The following is a 17,972-nucleotide window of genomic DNA, read 5'->3' on the forward strand; positions in this document are numbered from 1 at the left end:
TTGAACTCCTGGTCTCAAGCAATCCTACCACTTCTGCCTCCTGAGTGGCTGGGACTACAGGCATGCACCACCATGCCCAGTTAATTTGTTTTATTTTGTAGAGACAGGATCTCGATATGTTGCCCAGACTGACCTTGAACTCCTGGGCTCCAGTGATCTTCCCGCCTTAGAGTCTCAAAGTGCTGGGATCATAGACATGAGCCACTGTGCCCCGTCCAGGGGTGGATTTAGGAGGCTTTGTTGGTGCCTAGTAACCTTAAACTGAAACCACTGGTCCTCAGCTCATAGGTTTGAGTTCATTTCCCCAAGAATTTAGTCTAACTTTCCACCCGCTGATGCTTTAAAGCAAAAACCTGTGGTGTCCGTTTACTCTTCAGAAGAAAAACCTCCATTCATAGCTGCTAGTAACGGCAGATGCTCCTGAAGCATGCATGCTATGCCAGCCATGTTTCTCAGCACTTTACAGACATTAATTCATCTGAGGCTGACAATTCCGTGGGGCAAACACCTTATTTTCGCCTGAAAGATGAGGAAAGAGAAACAGGGAGAGGTGACTCTCTTGCCCAAGGTCACAAAGAGGGTAAGGGGGAAACTGTTTGAACTCGGGCAAGTGGCTCTGGGGGCGATCATTGCTTATTAATGCCTGCATCGAGTGGTACATAAAGGATAGCTGGAGGCTTGTTACTTCCTTGAGACATGTATTCGATTCCCGTGGCTGCCATAACGATTATCACAAGCTTCGTGGCTTAAAACAGTACATGTACTTTCCCACAGTCCTGGATGCCAGAAGTTCAACATCAGGGTGTCGGCAGAGCTGCACCGTCTCCAAAGGCACTGGTTGGGGGATCTTGCTTTCCGTTTCCAGCTCTGGAGGCTCCAGGTTCTCTGGGCTTGTGACAACACCATTCTAATCTGTGCCTTCATCTTCATGTGACCTTTTCTTGTGTGTCTGTGTCTTTTTCTCTCTGGCTCTTATAAGGACACTTGTCATTGATTTAGGGCCCAGCTTAATCCAGGACAATCTCATGTTGAGATTATTATCCTATTACATCTGCAAGAACTTTATTCCAAGTAAGCTCACATTATGGGATTCTGGGTGAATATGTCTTTTGGGGACCACCATTCAATGCAATATCAGACCCTATTATTATATCCATTTCATAAATACGAAACTGAGGGCCTAAGAGGTGAGGACACACAGATCTTCAGCATCAGGCATGGGCTTGAACTAGGGTCTGACCCCACTCAAAGTTTACTTTCTGAAGCGTGGCCTGCCTCTCTCGCCTCCCAGGTGAACGGTGTGGACATGAAGCTGCCCGTGGTGCTGGCCAACGGCCAGATCCGAGCCTCCCAGCATGGTTCAGACGTTGTGATTGAGACCGACTTCGGCCTGCGTGTGGCCTACGACCTTGTGTACTATGTGCGGGTCACCATCCCCGGAAACTACTACCAGCTGATGTGCGGCCTGTGTGGGAACTACAACGGCGACCCCAAGGATGACTTCCAGAAGCCCAACGGCTCACAGGCAGGCAACGCCAATGACTTCGGCAACTCCTGGGAGGAGGCGGTACCTGGCTCTCCCTGCCTGCCGCCGCCCACCTGCCCGCCAGGGAGCGAGGGCTGTGACACCAGCAAGTGTCCTCCCGAGCAGGAGAAGAAGTATGAGAAGGAGGAGTTCTGTGGGCTCCTCTCCAGCGCCACAGGGCCGCTGGCTTCCTGCCACAAGCTGGTGGATCCCCAGGGTCCCTTGCAAGATTGCGTCTTTGATCTCTGCCTGGGTGGTGGGAACCTGAGCATTCTCTGCAGCAACATCCATGCCTATGTGAGTGCTTGCCAGGCGGCTGGAGGCCACGTGAAGCCCTGGAGGACGGAAACTTTCTGTCGTGAGTGAGGGAGAGCCAGAGGGGCAGGGAGGGGAGAGGTTGAAGCACAGAAGGGTAGACCCTGGGCCTTGCAGCCCCTCCCTCCTCAGGGCTCTGACGGGCACCCCTTCCTTGCAGCCATGAAGTGCCCAGCGAAAAGAAATACGAGCTTCCTGCGCGGACACAGCTCCCTGGGCCTGCGCGGCTCTCCAGTGCCCCTCTGCAGGTGCCCAGATGGTGTGGTTGAAGGCTGCCAGTGTGACGCGGCTTCCTCTACACGGTGAAGCCTGCGTGACATCCAGCTGAGTGTGCTTTTACACAATGGTTGTCTACTATGAGGTAGGAACTTAGTCATCTGGGGCAGAATATGGGGCCTCACCCCTCCCATCCTCATCAGCCCCACAGCCTACTTGGTCTCTTATTTATGCTTTTTGAGTCAAGGTCTCACTCTGTCACCCAGGATAGAGTGTGTAGTGGTACCGTCATAGCTCACTGCAGCCCCAAAGTCCTTGGCTTCAAGGCAATCCTTCACCTTCCCTTTCCAGTACCTGGACTATAGCGTGCACCACCAAGCCCAGCGAGTTTTTAATTTTTATTGTGGAGGGACATAGACATGGGGGTGTCTCATTATGTTGCTCAAGGGCTGGATCGTTGAATCTCCAGGCCTCAAGCCATACTCCAGCCTTTGGCCACACCAAAAGCTGCTGGGATTAATGGGCATGAGCCACCATAGGTCTGGATCCCATATTCAGCCACCTTTTTTTTTTTTTTTTTTAAGACATAGGTCCCATGCTTCTGGTTGCCCAGAGCTGGAGTGCAACCTCTGACTAACTTGCATGGGTTCAGGTTCACTTGCAACCAAAGTCTGAGTCCCCAGGTTGAAAGCAATTTTCTCTTTGTCTCAGGCCTCCCTGAGTTAGCTAGGAGCAGTCAGGCGTGGGCCACTATAGCCCCAGGCTAATCTTATTGGTTTTTGGTTAGAGAGAAGTTGTGGGTTTTGCCATATCTGGGCCAGGCTGCTCTCAAACTCCCTGAACTCTCAAATGATATCACCTGCCTGTGGCCCTCCCAAAGTAGTGCACCATTAACAGGCGTGAACCACCACAGTTAGTCCACTCACTCATATCCTTGAATGTCTCTTGTTGCCCACTTCTTTCCCCTTCCACCCATGCTCTACCTTGGTCCCAGCTGGTGCCTTCCATGAGGTCCCCACCTTGGTAGTCCCTACCAGGACTCCTACCTTTGCTCACTCTGTCCCACCATCCACATGGCAGTGGTAAAATTCCTTTTCCTAAATATCCACCATGGACTCAGAAGCTTTAAACCCTCACCCTGACTCCCCAGGTAAGTTGTGGTATTCCTTAAAATAAATTTATAGACATGCGTCCGTACCCCAACTGTAAGGGAGAGGGGGGGGGGGGGGGGGGGGGGGGGGGGGGGGGGGGGGAGGGGCAAAAGTTGTGGCTCCTTTGGCCTTCCAGGTCTGGAAAAAGGAGCCATTCTGACCACAAAACAAGATTTTTCATCTGTTACACCAGCTGCTAACACCCTCTTGCGTCCCACTCCCACTGTCTCCCTGTTGGTCCTTCTTCTTGACTGGAGCATGTATATGTGCTAATGCCCTGACTCCCTTGCAGGACTGTGAGCTCTCCCGGGGTGGGACCCTCTCTCTGTTTTCCCCTCACGTATATAATAGTAATAATCACGAAAAATTGTAGATAGTGCCATTCTATGTATCATGTAATGTTTTAAAGTGCTATGTGTGCATATTTTTATACATACAAACATATCTAAAAAACTTTTTATTCTGAAAATTTTCAAACATGCGAAAATTAAGAGAATAGTGGAAGAACTGTCCATGTACTTACCCATTACTTAGCTTCAAAAATAAGCCACATTCTCCCAGTCTTGTTTGATGTCTACCCCCCGTATCTCTCCTATCTGAATGTTTTAAAGGAAGACTTTTTTTTTTTTTTTTTCTTGAGATGGAGTTTCGCTCTGTCACTCAGGCTAGAGTGCAGTGGCGAGGTTTCGCTTCACTACAAGCTCCGCCTCCTGAGTTCACTCCATTCTCCTGCCTCAGTTTCCCGAGTAGCTGGGACTACAGGCGCCCGCCACCACACCTGCCTAATTTTTTGCATTTTTAGTAGAGACTAGGTTTCACCATGTTAGCCAGGATGGTCTCAGTCTTCTGACCTCGAGATCCACCCGCCTCGGCCTCCCAAAGTGCTGGGATTACAAGCATGAGCCACCGCGTCCAGCCTACCCTTTTCATTTTATCTGAATTTTACATGTGTTATTAACTCAGTTATACTTCCATAGGCAGGCGCTACTATTTTCTGCAATGTACACATCAGGAAACTGAGCCATAAAGCGGTGAAGTAACTTGCTCAGAGTCACAGAATTTGGAAACAGCAGAAACGAACTTCAAGCTCAGGCGATCTGCCCTTAGTTACTATGTCACACCATTTCTCCTACAGCAGAGATTGAGCGGATATTTTGGAATGAATGAGTTGATGAATAAAAGTGAATGAACAAATGTACAAATGAATGACGGCCCCAAACCCATGCTGTGCCTCAGCTTCACAGACAGGGGGCCATCCTGCTGAGAGATGTCCCTTGTCTGTGATGTCTGCAAACCCCTCTGTGCCCAGAATGCCAGAGATTGAATTCGGCTCCCACCCATGGTGTCTGATAGCCTGCCCTCTCTCACCCACAGACCGGAGCAGACCAGTCCTCATTGACAGACTGTGGCAGCAGGTACATGCCATGTGCGTAAAGGCGTGGTGTTGGCCAGGAACACAGCACTGCCAGCCGGGGCAGGTGTGCCATCCTCCGAGGCGTCCTGAGCTTGCATCCCAAAGGTGCTGGCTGGGCTGGGACTGGGGCTGATGTACTATGGATGGAGTACAGGGACTCCTGGTGCCGAGGGTGATGTGACCTGGGGGTGTACATTGGGCGGAGCGGTTGCACAGACTACGATTTGAGGTCCGCCGCAACTGGAGGACCCCTGGGGGTGGGGTTTCACCCCCATGCGGCCAGGCCCCACCTACTGTGGGAGGCAGTGACCCTTAGGGCCAATCCAGGCCTGTAGGGGAACCCTCAGAGGTTTCTCAAGGTGTTGATGTCAGAGACCCTCGGTAATAGAGGCCCAGGGCCCGTGCGCTACACGCGATTGCTGATACGGGCTACATGGTAAATGTTTCAGGCTTGCAGGCTTTATGGTCTCGGTTCCAACTACTCACCTCTGCCACTGTGGCATGAAATGGGAAAGCAGCTGTAGACCTATATAAGTGAACGAGTTTATGGTGAGGGCTCCTGTAAGAATTTAGTAATACTAAAGAGCAGGCAAAAAGGCAAGCAGCCTAGGGGGGCCATGCGTGAGCTGACCACTGGTGCGAAAAGGAATTAGGCCTGGGGTTCCAGACACACAGCACCAAAGGGCAGGGGAGAGGACTGGAATCCTTAAAGGACAGGGACAGAGAGCAGAGTTCTGAGTCTTTGAGTTTGAGGCACAGAGACCCCACCAAGGCAGAACATTGGATATGGACCGACCCCTCTCAAGTGGGAGATAAGGATTTCTAGGGATATAGTCTCCTGATGTGGGGGAACCCCCCCAGACTAAATCTGGGACACAGAGCCACCCCCCCAGGGCTCATTTTCTTAGGACGACGAGCAGAGAAGAACCCTCCTCCCCACATGGATAGATAATAAGGAGCTCCAGCCACACACAGGTGTAGGGTCTAAGACTCTCAAGGGTGTGTGAGCCGGACAATGGGTACTCCCAGGAACAGGCGGTAATATCACTCAGCATCCAGTCGAGAGACAGAAACCAGGAAAGCACACAGCCATTTGAATGAGGAAAGTTCAATTAAAGAAATCATTCCTTAATAATAGGCGAGATTAACTATTAAAAGGCAAAGAGGGCCGGGCGCGGTTGGCTCAAGCCTGTAATCCCAGACACTTTGGGAGGGCCGAGTGACGGGCGGATCACGACGCTCATGGAGATCGAGACCATCCTGGCTAACACGTGAGAAACCCGTCTCTAACTAAAAAATAACAAAAAAACTAGCCGGGCAAGAGGTGGCGGGCGCCTGTAGTCCCCAGCTACTCGGGAGTCTGAGGCAGGAGAATGGCCTAAACCCGGGAGGAGGCGGAGCTTGCAGTGAGCTGAGATCCGGCCACTGCACCCCAGCCTGGGTGACAGAGCGAAATTCTGTCTCAATAAAAAAAAAAAAAAGTAAAAACAAAAAGGCAAAGAGGGCCCTGGTACGGTGGCTCACACACCCAGCACTTTGGAAGATCGCTTTGAGGCCAGGAATTCAAGAACCAGCCCTGGGCAACATAGCGAGACACCCGTCTCCACAAAAATTTAACGTAGCCAGGCGTGTGATGCATGCTGTGGTCCCATTCCCCCTCTATTCAGGAGGCCTGAGTTGGGAGGATCACTTGAGACCAGGCGGTTCGAGGGCTACAGTGAGCTATGATTGTACCACTGCCCTCCAGCCTGGGCAAGGCAGCAAGACCTTGTCTGTTTACAACACAAACAAATAAATAGAAATAAGAAACGGTAAAGAGAACACTAAAGAATACCACCAAAGCAGACAGAGGAAGTAGCCCCCACTTCCTAGGGCTACGGTAGAGGCCTCATGGAAGGGAGAAATTGGCCCCTCCTCTTCAAGGAGGGGAGAATCAGCCCCAAGGCTGAGTCCAGTCCTAGTGCAGCTGTAGCCCACTGGGTGGCACAGAGGTTTCTGCAGGCTGGGAGCTGGGCAAGAAGGAAACCCCTCACTGGGAAGCCAGCTGGGACCAGTGGCACTTGCTGCCTGTGGCCACACACCCTGGCCAGAGCTGGAAGGGCCAAACCAGCTGGAAGCCAGACCAGGAGCCCCTCCCTGCCTGCAGTGACTCTCCAGCGCCCTCTGTTGACAAAGCTTAACTCCGCGGGTGCATCTGAAGCTGAGAGGCGGTACATTGGTAAACAGGCACAGGAGGAAGGAGAAATTTGAAGACTGGCTTCTCCCCACACAGGGATTCCACAAGCTGGCTCACAGATGTTTAGTAACTGTAGGAACAGGGTCTTGGACACAGAAAGCCCGCCAGGACAGGGCCTCAGCAGTGAGACACCCTCCAAGGCTACTGGCTTGAATATAGCCATCCTCGGGGTGGAGTTTTTGCACTGAGGGAGGCCCAGGCCATGAGACTTAGCTAGTTAGGGCCTCAGACGTTTCAAATCATGCTGAGACCCCCCTGGCACTGAGCACTTGCCAGAAGATCACCCAGGGCCCTAGTCTAGGGCACAGAGGCCACCAGGACCTAGAGAAATTGGAGGACCAATTGCTATCAAATGTGGAGACGTCCAGAGGGCTGAGGTCTCAGGCATGGGGGACTCTGAGGCCTAGATCTTTTTTTATTTTTTTTATTTTTTTTATTTTTTTGAGATAAGGTCTTACTCTGTCCACACCAGGCTGGAGTGTAGTGTAGGTTACTGTGCCTCGATTTCCTGGGCTCAAAACAATCCTCCTGCCTCAGCCCCTGAGTAGCGGCGGACTACAGGCACACACCACCATGCCTGCCTGATTTATTAATTGTTCTGTAGAAACGGGGGTCTTGCCATGTTGTCCAGGCTGCTCTCAAACTCCAGGGCTCTCAAGCGATCCTCCCACCTCAGCCTCTTAAAGTGCTGGGATTACAGGCCTGAGCCACCACACCTGGCTGGGGCCCAGGCCTTGAACAGAGAGAACTGTAGTGCTGGGATCTCAGACATGAATGGCTCTCAGGGCAGGCACTGCCGACACAAGGACCCCTGGGGCACAGATTATCAAACTTGGGTCAAGTGCACCTTTTCTCTAAAAGGGCTAGATGGTAAAATGTTGAAGCTTGCAGGCTATACCTTCTCGATCACAGCTACTCACTCTGCCATGGTGGCGTGAAAGCAGCCGTAGACTAGGTAAGTGAAGAGGATGAGGTTCCTATAAAAACTTAAAATAGAAGAACAGGCTGAAATCTCAAGCGAGGACACCATGGAAACTGCATCCTAACACAACCCAAGCCTTGGTGTTAGGTCTCCAAAACCTCATGGACTCCACAACCTCAGTCTCACACAGCAAATGACAGGGCGCTCGAGCCTCAGTCTTAGGGGTAGGGGGACTCTAGGGCCTGGGTCTTGGCTGTAGGGACCCTCTGGGACCCGGGTCTCAGGTATGGGAACATTGACACCCGAGACTTAGACACAGTCCACCATGGGGCCTCAGTGTCAGACGTGTGGGACTCCCAGGGGCCGGTCTTGAAAACAGGGCAGGCTGGGGCATGGTGGCTCAATGCCTGTAATCCCCAGCACTCTGGGAGGCCAAGGTTGGCTGATCACTTGATGTCTGGAGCTCGAGACTAGCCTGGACAACATGGTGAAACCCTGTCTCTACTAAAAATACAAAAATCAGCCAAGCATGGTGGCGGGCACCTGTAATCCCAGCTACTCAGGAGGCTGAGTCAGGAAATCCGCTTGAGCTCGGGAGGCAGAGGTTGCATGTGAGCCGGGGGTTGGTTCACCACTGCTCTCCAGCCTGGGTGACAGAGAAAGACTCCATCTCAAAAACCAACAAACAAAACCAAATACAAAAGCAAAACTATAGCACCTGGGTCCTAGACATGAGGACTCTGGAATCCCGGTCTTGCCTGCGTAGACCCTCAGATCCCTGCACAGACTGGGGTAGATGTGGAGGCAGGCGGCCATCCTTTACAATGGGCCGCCTCTCAAGGTCCTCCCCTCTTCTGTCCCCAGACCCGTGCGACGGTGTGACATGCCGGCCACAGGAGACGTGCAAAGGAGCAGGGTGGCCATGGGCGAGTGCGTGCCCAACTATGAGGCCACGTGCTGGCTGTGGGGACGACCCACACACTAACCTACAACCTTCGACGGCCGCTCGCGTTTGACTTCCAGGGCACCATGTAACTATGTGCTGGCAACGAATGGCTGCCCGGGGGTCAACACCCAGGGCCTGACGCCCTCACCGTCACCACCAAGAACGAGAACCGGGGCAACCCTGCTGTGTCCTACGTGAGAGATCGTCACTGTGGGCTGCCCCCCCTGGGCACCAACATCTCCATCCACAAGGGCGAGATCGGCAAAGTCCGGGTATGTGTGGGGCAGGATGGTCCCCTGAGGTCCCCGGGAGGACAGGAGGGATCCTGACGACCCCAGTTAGCAGCTCAAGGCTCTTTGTCTTCACCTGGGCCTGAAACAAAATGTCAACAAAAAGAATAATTCCAGCAAAAATATCACCGCCGTTCCTGGGAATCAGACAAGCCTAGCCCCCTTGCTAAGGGCTTTAACCTAGGACCTCGGACATTTGCCTTTTTTACAGACCTGGTTTTGAATCCAGCCTCTCCACCTTAAATGAGCTAGGTGATGCTGTAGCAGTTTCTCAAATTGGTAGGCCCTCCAGTTTCCTCATCTGAGTGCTCTGGTGCAGCCGGAGCATAGTCCCACAGCAAGAGTGGTGCATGTCCCACATGCTGAGCACAGAGTTCTAAGATCCAAAGGTGAACACTCGTTTGAGTGAGTCCTGATGATGGGAACAACATAGTTGAGAGGCCCAGAGACCAGGACATGGAGAGAAATATAGGGTATATGGGCTTGGGTCATGGGGGCTCACACCTGTTAATACCCATGCACTAAGGGGAGGCCGAGGTAGGTGGATCAACTGAGGATCAGTAGTTTCAAGACCAGCCTTGCCAATATGGTGAAACCCTCCGTCTACTAAAAATACAAAAATTAGCTGAGTACTGGGCGCTAACTGTAATCTCCAGCTACTCAGGAGGCCGAGGCAGGAGAATCACTCACTTGAACCTGGAGTCGAGCGGTTGCAAGAGCTCAAGATTTTGACACTGTACTCTCAGCCTGGACCAACAGAGCGATTAACCATGCCCACCGCCCCCAAAAAAGGAAATAGTATATATATAATAGTGAGATCACCGGAAAAGAGATGGGCTTGACCTTCTCTGCCAATGGAAATGGAGACCAGAGACTTAATGGTAGCACACAGACAGACAGACAGAGAGATGGAACAGAGAAGGGCCGGTAAATAAATGATAGTGAGTGAAGTGAAAGAGACACACAAGAGAATGATGGGAGGGGAGGGAGGAAGGAGGAAAGAGGAGGAGAAGACAGACATAGAAGAGAAGAGAGAGAGAGACGACCAAGTGGAAAGAGACTTAGGTGAAGACAGAGGCGGAGAGATACAGAGAGTCAGACGGGAGGGAGGTAGAAGATCAAGGGAGAAGATTAGAAAAGAGTAAAGTGAGATTATCATTCCCCAAGACCTTGGGCCAGAACAAATGTCCAACACTGTGTTCCAATGACAATCCAACTATCAGAGGAAAGGCCTTGGCCCCTCCCTAGACCCACCGGTAGGGAGCAAGCGAGAGAGGGAGGACAGACGGGCCAGCGCTGGGGCCATAAACACCTCCATGTGACGCCGATTGACCTCTCTTCCTCCTTCCCCAAGGTGAACTGGTGGTGGCTATTACGAGCGTTGCCTCGTCCTCCGCGGCCAAACCGGTCGGGATTTTTCCAGTGGACCCACCTTGCTATCCACATGCACTGCAGGTGGCCTGACTTTTTGAGACTGCAAGTCAGGCTATGACTGGAAATTTGGGCCGGTAGAATGTTGACGCTGCCCAGCAGCTAATCATGGCGCAGAGTCGCGGCGCTCTGTTGGTAAACAATGGACCGCAACCCCAACCATCGACCAGGTCATCCCTAATGGCACCCTTGGCTTCCCTCCATACCCATCTTGGGGCGGCATCTGGCGAGTCCCGAGGCTGGGCGAACCCACTGAGTTGGGACGTATGTCCGGAGGTCCAGCCGCCAACTTGCCCTTAAGTACCAAGTCTGGAACAGTAACGAGGGGCCCATGGCTTTTGCTGACCCCTGGATCCCTGTCCCTCAGGGGGGGCCCCATACGCCACCTGCCATGCTCCCAAAGGTGCCATCCCCACCTGAAGAGCTGCTTTCAAGGGCCTGAGTTACTGGACGTCTGCATGGGTGAGTGGGAGCCCAACGACATTTCTTTGCCACTGCGCTTGGAGCCTTCCTACGTGGCCCGCCCTAGCCAGGCGAGCTGGGTTTGGTCATCGCAACTGGCGTGCCACAGGTCAGCTCTGTGGGTGAGAGTCGGGGTAGCAGATGCGCGTGGCTGGGGTCACGATCCGTCGTCTTCCTATCGGGGCTAGTTGGATATTTTTTTTTTCACTCTGGTCCTCCTGGGTCACTTTTGGTTTGCATTTTTCCTCTCTGTTTGTACTCTCTGTCTCTTGGTGCTCGTCTCTAGTGCCCTACGCTTTGACTTGACTCTGTCTGTTTCTATCTCATATTCTAGTCTCCCTCAGTTATCTTCTTGGGTCTACCTGGTCTACTGCTTTCTCACCTCCCATTGTTCTCTGTCTCAGTGTTCTCAAGTCTCTCTGTGTCCCTTGTTCCCTCCTGCTCTCCCTCTTTCGTCTGGAGTGCCCCCCCCCCCTTATTTTTTGTTATCCCTTTAAGCCCTATTTTGGCACTGACTATCTCCATCCCGCCACACTCGCGTACCTGTGACCCCCTACCACCGACTCACATACACACTATCACCCCCTCACCATCATCTAGTTTCTCGTCCTTCCCTCGCTCCTTCATCTGTCCAACAGAAGCGATCACACCCATGCCTCAGAAATAACCAGCCCCTATGAGGTCTGCGGCGCGGCCCACCACTGCCCATCCAGCATGTCCGATCCCCCCTGGCGCCCGCCTGGCGGACCACAGCCGTATGCGAAGGTCCCTGTGAGTAGGGCTGGCCAGTGCGACGTCACGGGGTTTCCGTGCTAAGTGCCTGACCAGCTGAGTTTTCCCTAAACAACAGCTGCGGCTGCTGGCCCAACGGCACCTACCACGATGGCGGTGCAGTGAGTTTTTAGGGCTGAATAAGTCACCTCCTCCCGACAGGTGCCGCTGTGGGCCTTGGGGTGCGGCCCTACGCTGGTCTGGCACCCAACCTACCCAGCCTGATGGCGCGGCAGGACGCTCATGCGACATTAAGTTGGTGCGATCATTCGCCTCACCCTGCCAATCCGCGGATCCAGCACGGCTGCCAGCCCTATCAGCACAAGACTGCGAGTGGCCACGGCGAGCCTGGGGGTGACCCCCCCCCCCCATTACATCACGCATGCGACCGTATCACAACTCAGAATCTAAAACTAATTTTCCCCCAATAGTCAACTCCATGCGAGTACCAGCTCTGATGCGCAACTGCCCTGCCACGGACCACCCTCCGGGGCTAGCCGAACTCCCTGTCACTGTAGCCACTGAGCACCGAGGCAAGCCATGCTTTCAGCTAAACAATTCCCGCATGTGTCCACTCCCCACCCCCCTGCAAAATCCTCCCACAAAACCACAGCCTGAACACTGAGTGCCCTCGCTGGCCTTCCAAGCATGGCTAGCTACAGGTTGAGGGAGGGGACCTGTGGGCAAGAACAGAGAGCTGGTGCCCGGGCTACTCTGGGGTTGCCTGAGCAACATCTGGTAAAGGGGCTTTCAACCATTCTCCCTGGGCACCTTCCACAGCATAGTTTCTGGGGCATGAAGGCCAACGGAGGTCAGAGGCGTAATAGCGAGCACCGTCTCCGAAGCCCTGATGGCTTCGCACCCGGCGGCTTCTTCCCTCTCTGAGCCTACTGTATTCCCCCTCCGAAAACTAGGACTACAAGAAAACGTTACCTGTTGTAGATAGTAACCGGAATGAAGGATTCAGTGACAAGTTCTCGCCTAAATAGAGCTATTTTTTTTTCTTTTTTTTTTTTCTTTCTCCGCTTTTCCTTCTCTCTTATTTTTTTTCTTATCCTGACCCTGTTTGCCCAGGCTGGAGTGCAGTTGACAGGATCTAGGCGGTTCCCTGCAGTCCTGGGAACTCCTGTGGTTCAATCGAATCCTCCCACCTTTGGCCCCCGGCCATCCCCCCCCAAGATTAGTGCCGGCGACTCAAGGTACCGTCACCAACCGCTGGCTAAGATTCTTCTTTAATTATTTTGTCTACAGAGACATGCATGGGGCGTCTTCACGATGTTGCCCAAGCCCTGGTCTATAGAACTTTCTGGCCTCCAAGCCAACATCCCACTCTCGGCCTTCCATACCAAAGTACTGGGATTCGTATGGCTGCGCGCCACCGCAGGTCCCGGCCTATAGTTGCTCATATATTAATTTTCAGAGTGGGAAGGTGCACGCATGAGCACATGGTCCCACCAGACTATTAAGAGCTGGTGGCGTCCAGGAGTTTCAAACCCCGTGTTGTGCTCTGCTTATCAGCTCCCACCAACCCCCGCCCGCAGGTGGACAGGCGGTTGGTGTTCGTGTCTCCTGCCCATACCATCTGGGATTCGCTGCTCGTCACGCAACCCACCGGAGGGAGGCTGAGCGCGCGGCACCGTGGTGGGTGGACCAACACCCTCCAGGGCCTCACGCCTCGCTTCGACATTCGCGACTGCGGGACCGAGTTTTGGGCCGCTTCGTCCGGCGCCTGCGCGTTAGCCGGCGGCGGTACGGCGGGCGCTCTCTGCTGGCGCTTATGCGGAACTACACCACCAGGACCCGAAACCGCAGTATGAACCTTGAAGGCTGTGGACGGGAAACCTGCATGGATGGTGTGCAGGTGGGGCGGCGCCCCCGGGCTTGCGGAGAACTGTGTGTCCTGGGCCCATGCCAGTCGTCCCCCCCAACTAATGCCGGCCCCAGAGCAGCAGGAGTCCCCTTCGGCGGCCCGGACGCCAGCTTCGGCGTGATCCATCTCCCAGCCACCGACAAAGTAGACGCGGCCCGCTGGCGCCCTGCCACTGCCACGTGCCCGCACAGCGGCAGTACTTCCAGGGTCTGCTTGCTGGACGCCTAGGCCAGAGTTCAGGGCCAATCCTGGAGGCCTCTGTCCTGCAGTTGCCGCCTACGTGGCAGCATTGTTCATGGCCGCTAGGGGCGCATATCGGGCGAGTGGAGGCTGCCTGGAACTTCCTGCGGAGTTCCCACGTGAGTACTGCTCCCCACGCATGGTCCCCATAACTATGTTGGTCTCTACAGTGTCTCTCCCCTGCCCTACCTTTCCCATGACTGCGTAAGGACAGCCAGCCCCTTCGATGCTCCTCCATGGTGGCTCAGGGCTCACCCTTCCCTTCCTCTGAACTGAGTATACTACCCTGTGACATGAAAACACCCCTTGGCTTCCTCACACACTGAAAATGCCCCAAGTCAGGTACTGCAGTGAGAGAGAGTACCGTTTTATAGAAACCAGGTCTAATTGAGAGTCCTGAGGCCGCGGTGGCTCACACGCCTGCTACTCCTCAGCACTTATGGAGGCCGGAGGCCAAGGCAGATTCATCACCTGAGGTCAGGAAATCGAGACTAGCCCAGTCAACATGGTGATACCCCCCGTCCCCTACTAAAAATTCAAAATTCCATCCAGGTGTCGGTAGGCGCGTTAGCACCGTGTAATCCCCCCTAAATACGGAAGCTGAGGCAGGAGAATCACTTGAAAACCCAGGAGGCAGAGGTTGACAGCTGAGCCAATATGCGACACTGCACTCCTAACCTGTGCAACAGGAGGTGAGACATCAGATCACAAAAAAAAAGAAAAGAAAAGAACAAAGAAAGAATAGAAAAAAAGAAAAGAATCACCTAGTCAGAAACCTATGGTCCAGGACAACTCTTGTGGATTGGTGATCCATGCTCTCTGACATCCAAGGCATGGTCTATATTGGGATTGAACTGACCCTGCCTCAGTCACAAAGCAGGGTACCACTTGTTTAGAGAAGACCAAGTGAGTTTACAGCTGGTCCACAACAGGGCCCTGGTCTGTTGCACACACTGAAATAACACGCTAGTCATATAGAATTAGTTCGCAAGCCTTCCAGTGGAGTATCTGCACAGAATTTTCTACATACTGAGACAAACTGGTTTAGATACCACTCAGATAGAAAATCAGATCCGGACCTAGCCCTGGGCAGATCCACACAAGATGCATAGTTGGATATGTCCTAATGCGTTTCCCCTTCAGGCAATGCCATTAGCACCCCCCAAAATAACCCTCCCCCACAAAACCGTCGCCTGTCACAGTTATCTTAGCCAACTTCACCCAGGCACATCCTGATAGACAGACCAATGGTCACACCGGACTACTTGGAAGAATGCCTCCAGCTGTCAGTACATACCCCACAGCTGGGTGCCCATCACGGCAGAGTCCATACCCTGAAGATATCAATGTGGCCAGACTCAAACCCCAGTCCACATTCACCCACCCTTGAGAACTACCCATCAGTCAGCTTCTGAATCTTGCATATGCCGAATAGATAATAGTGACTACCCATTTCACCCAGGTAAGTCCTGGCTGACCTAAGTGAGACCCATCTCTACAAAAAACTACCACTTAATTAGCCAGATTAGGTGGCTCAGCGCCGGTACATCCCCCAGAATCACTCGGGACCTGTTATCTGGGAGGCTGAGACATGGATCAGACCAATGCTATGCACAAGGCCTCGTGACGTTTCAGCGAGGCTGCCGTAAGCGTGCCTCGCACTCCAGCCTGAGTGAGAGAAGAGTGAGACCCAGTCCTCAACATAATATAATAAATAAATAACATAAATAAAAATCAGGCAAGCAGAGTCATTTGATCTTTAGAAATACTTGGTCAGGCTAACACATAACCTGGTCAGAGAGACCTGGGCATGTCCCCTCCCATTCCAGGTCCCATGCTGAGACCCCCAGTGAGATGTCCTGGATCACATGTGCATACCCGGAGACACCCAAGTTGACATGAGCAGTTTTCCCACTCAGGGCCTCCCCAGACCCCAACTCAAAACACCTACCTGACTCATGCCCACCTTGTCCCCACAGCCTTCCAGTGCCCTGCCCACAGCCACTACGAGCTCTGCGGTGACTCCTGCCCCGTGAGCTGCCCGAGCCTCTCAGCACCCGAGGGCTGTGAGTCGGCCTGCCGTGAAGGCTGTGTCTGCGATGCTGGCTTTGTGCTCAGTGGTGACACCTGTGTACCTGTGGGCCAGTGTGGCTGCCTCTATGATGGCCGCTACTACCCGCTGGGTGAGGCCTTCTACCCTGGCCCCGGGTGTGATTCCCTTTGCCACTGCCGGGAGGGCGGCCTGGTGTCCTGTCAACCCTCCAGCTGCGGCCCACATGAGACCTGCCGGCCATCCGGTGGCAGCTTGGGCTGTGTGGCCGTGGGCTCTGCCACCTGCCAGGCGTCAGGAGACCCCCACTACACCACCTTCGATGGCCGCCGCTTCGACTTCATGGGCACCTGCGTGTATGTGCTGGCTCAGACCTGCGGCACCCGGCCTGGCCTGCATCGGTTTGCCGTCCTGCAGGAGAACGTGGCCTGGGGTAATGGGAGAGTCAGTGTGACCAGGGTGATCACGGTCCAGGTGGGAAACTTCACCCTGCGGCTGGAGCAGAGACAGTGGAAGGTCACGGTGAGAACAGATGGGGAGCAGGGGGTGAGGGGCCTGTGGGTGGGTGGGGCACTGGCAGTGCTCAGCCCAGCAGTTGGGGGCACAGAGATGAGAGTGCATGTGTGAGGCCTGGGGTCCCTGAGGACAGAAAATGCCAATCAGAACCCAGAGTGGGAAGCCAATGAGGGAGGTGTCCTCAGGGACTTGGGAGCTGCTCCCCCTACTCTGTCCCCTCTGTCTCCACCCTCTCTTCACCTCCATGCATTGACTTTTCTCTCCAAATCTCTCCCACCCTCTCCTCCCTTCCTCCCCATCCTCTCCCCACCTCAATCCTGGATTCTGTCCTACTCACCTCCCTATTCTGCCACTCATTGGCAGGACGTGGTGCCATCAGAGGTTGAGAAAGCCCCAGGCTGGAGAAGCTTCATGGACGGGGACAATCTGTGGGTGACACTATCACCCCCTTAACAACAACAACAGCAGCTGTAGTTTCTATACAGCTGACTGCAGACCTTTTGGCTGCCAGGCACTTCATGTCCATGGTGTCTGTATGTGTGCACCAGGAGCTGCAGGCACTATGACGTGCTTTATTTTTCAGAGTGGGGTAGCCCATCACTGGCCATAGTACCCCAGCAAAGGTGGAGCTTGAACCCCGTGCTACTCTGCAGAACTTTTCTTACCAAGAAGATCTGGTCTCCTATGGAGACTGGCATCTCAGTTACGGTGGAGGGGTTTCCCCCGAGAACCCACTGAAACACACACACGCAGCTGTTTCTCTGGTAGCAGTATTGGCGAAGGTGCTGATACATTACTGACTTAATTTGGTGAACTGGATAGGCATGACTTTTTTTTCTTTCTTTCTTTCTTTCTTTTTTTTCTTTTTGAGACAGAGTCTCTCTTTGTCACCCAGGCTAGAGTGCAGTGGCGCCATCTCTGCTCACTGCCACCTCTGCCTCCTTGGTTCAAGTGATTCTGCTGCCTCAGTCTCCAGAGTAGCTGGGATCACACGTGTGCAACACTACACTCAGCAAATTTTTGTATTTTTAGTGGAGACGAGGTTTCGCCATGTTGGCCAGACTGGTCTCAAACTCCTGACCTCAGTGATATGCCGGCCTCAGCCTCCCAAAGTGCTGGGATTAGCGGCATAAGCCACTGTGCCCAGCTGACACGCATGACTTGATTGAGTATATTGCCTAATGTTTTCCAAGCTCCTAGAATAGCCCCTGACATACAGTGCCTAAACACATAAGAATTGTTGGTGTTCTTGTTAGCTGCTTCTTACTGAATTCCCCAGCTTCCCTACACATGTGGGAGCTCTTATTACCCCCAGTTTACAGCTGAGGAAACTGAGGCAAGGGTAAGTCAGTAGCCCTTACCCGCCCCCCAGCCCTGCTTGGGAAGTGTGGCAGTTGACCATGTTTTTAGGAGACTCAGCCAGGAGCATATCTTTCTCCTGCCTTCTCCTGTGATTCTTCGCATTTCCAAAAGAATCCAGTGTGCACTGTCTGTGATAAGGAAGGGTGAGCAAATGTGTTAATCAGGGGTTGATTTATTTATTTAAATTTTTAGAGACAGGGTCTTGCTCTCTCATCGAGGCTGGAGTGCAGTGGTGTGATCCTAGCTCCCTGTAGC

At 53.4% G+C, this 17,972-nt stretch overlaps 1 protein-coding gene across 1 annotated transcript; it reads left to right on the forward strand.

Moving 5' to 3' along the window:
- The first annotated feature begins 13 nt into the window (after positions 1–13).
- On the forward strand, positions 14–16,921 carry LOC126947271 (IgGFc-binding protein-like). Its single transcript, XM_050777975.1, is given in 16 exon segments — positions 14–1,883; positions 2,001–2,120; positions 8,644–8,696; positions 8,699–8,867; positions 8,870–8,997; positions 10,370–10,422; positions 10,814–10,979; positions 11,407–11,447; positions 11,547–11,683; positions 11,842–12,033; positions 12,111–12,212; positions 13,221–13,756; positions 13,819–13,908; positions 15,696–16,385; positions 16,719–16,783; positions 16,867–16,921. Coding segments are annotated over 16 exon segments (3,396 nt in total). The 5' UTR covers positions 14–1,084.
- The last annotated feature ends 1,051 nt before the right edge of the window (positions 16,922–17,972 follow it).

This window comes from Macaca thibetana, unplaced genomic scaffold, assembly GCF_024542745.1.
Source record: "Macaca thibetana thibetana isolate TM-01 unplaced genomic scaffold, ASM2454274v1 unplaced_scaffolds41, whole genome shotgun sequence".
Taxonomy (NCBI): Eukaryota; Metazoa; Chordata; class Mammalia; order Primates; family Cercopithecidae; genus Macaca; species Macaca thibetana.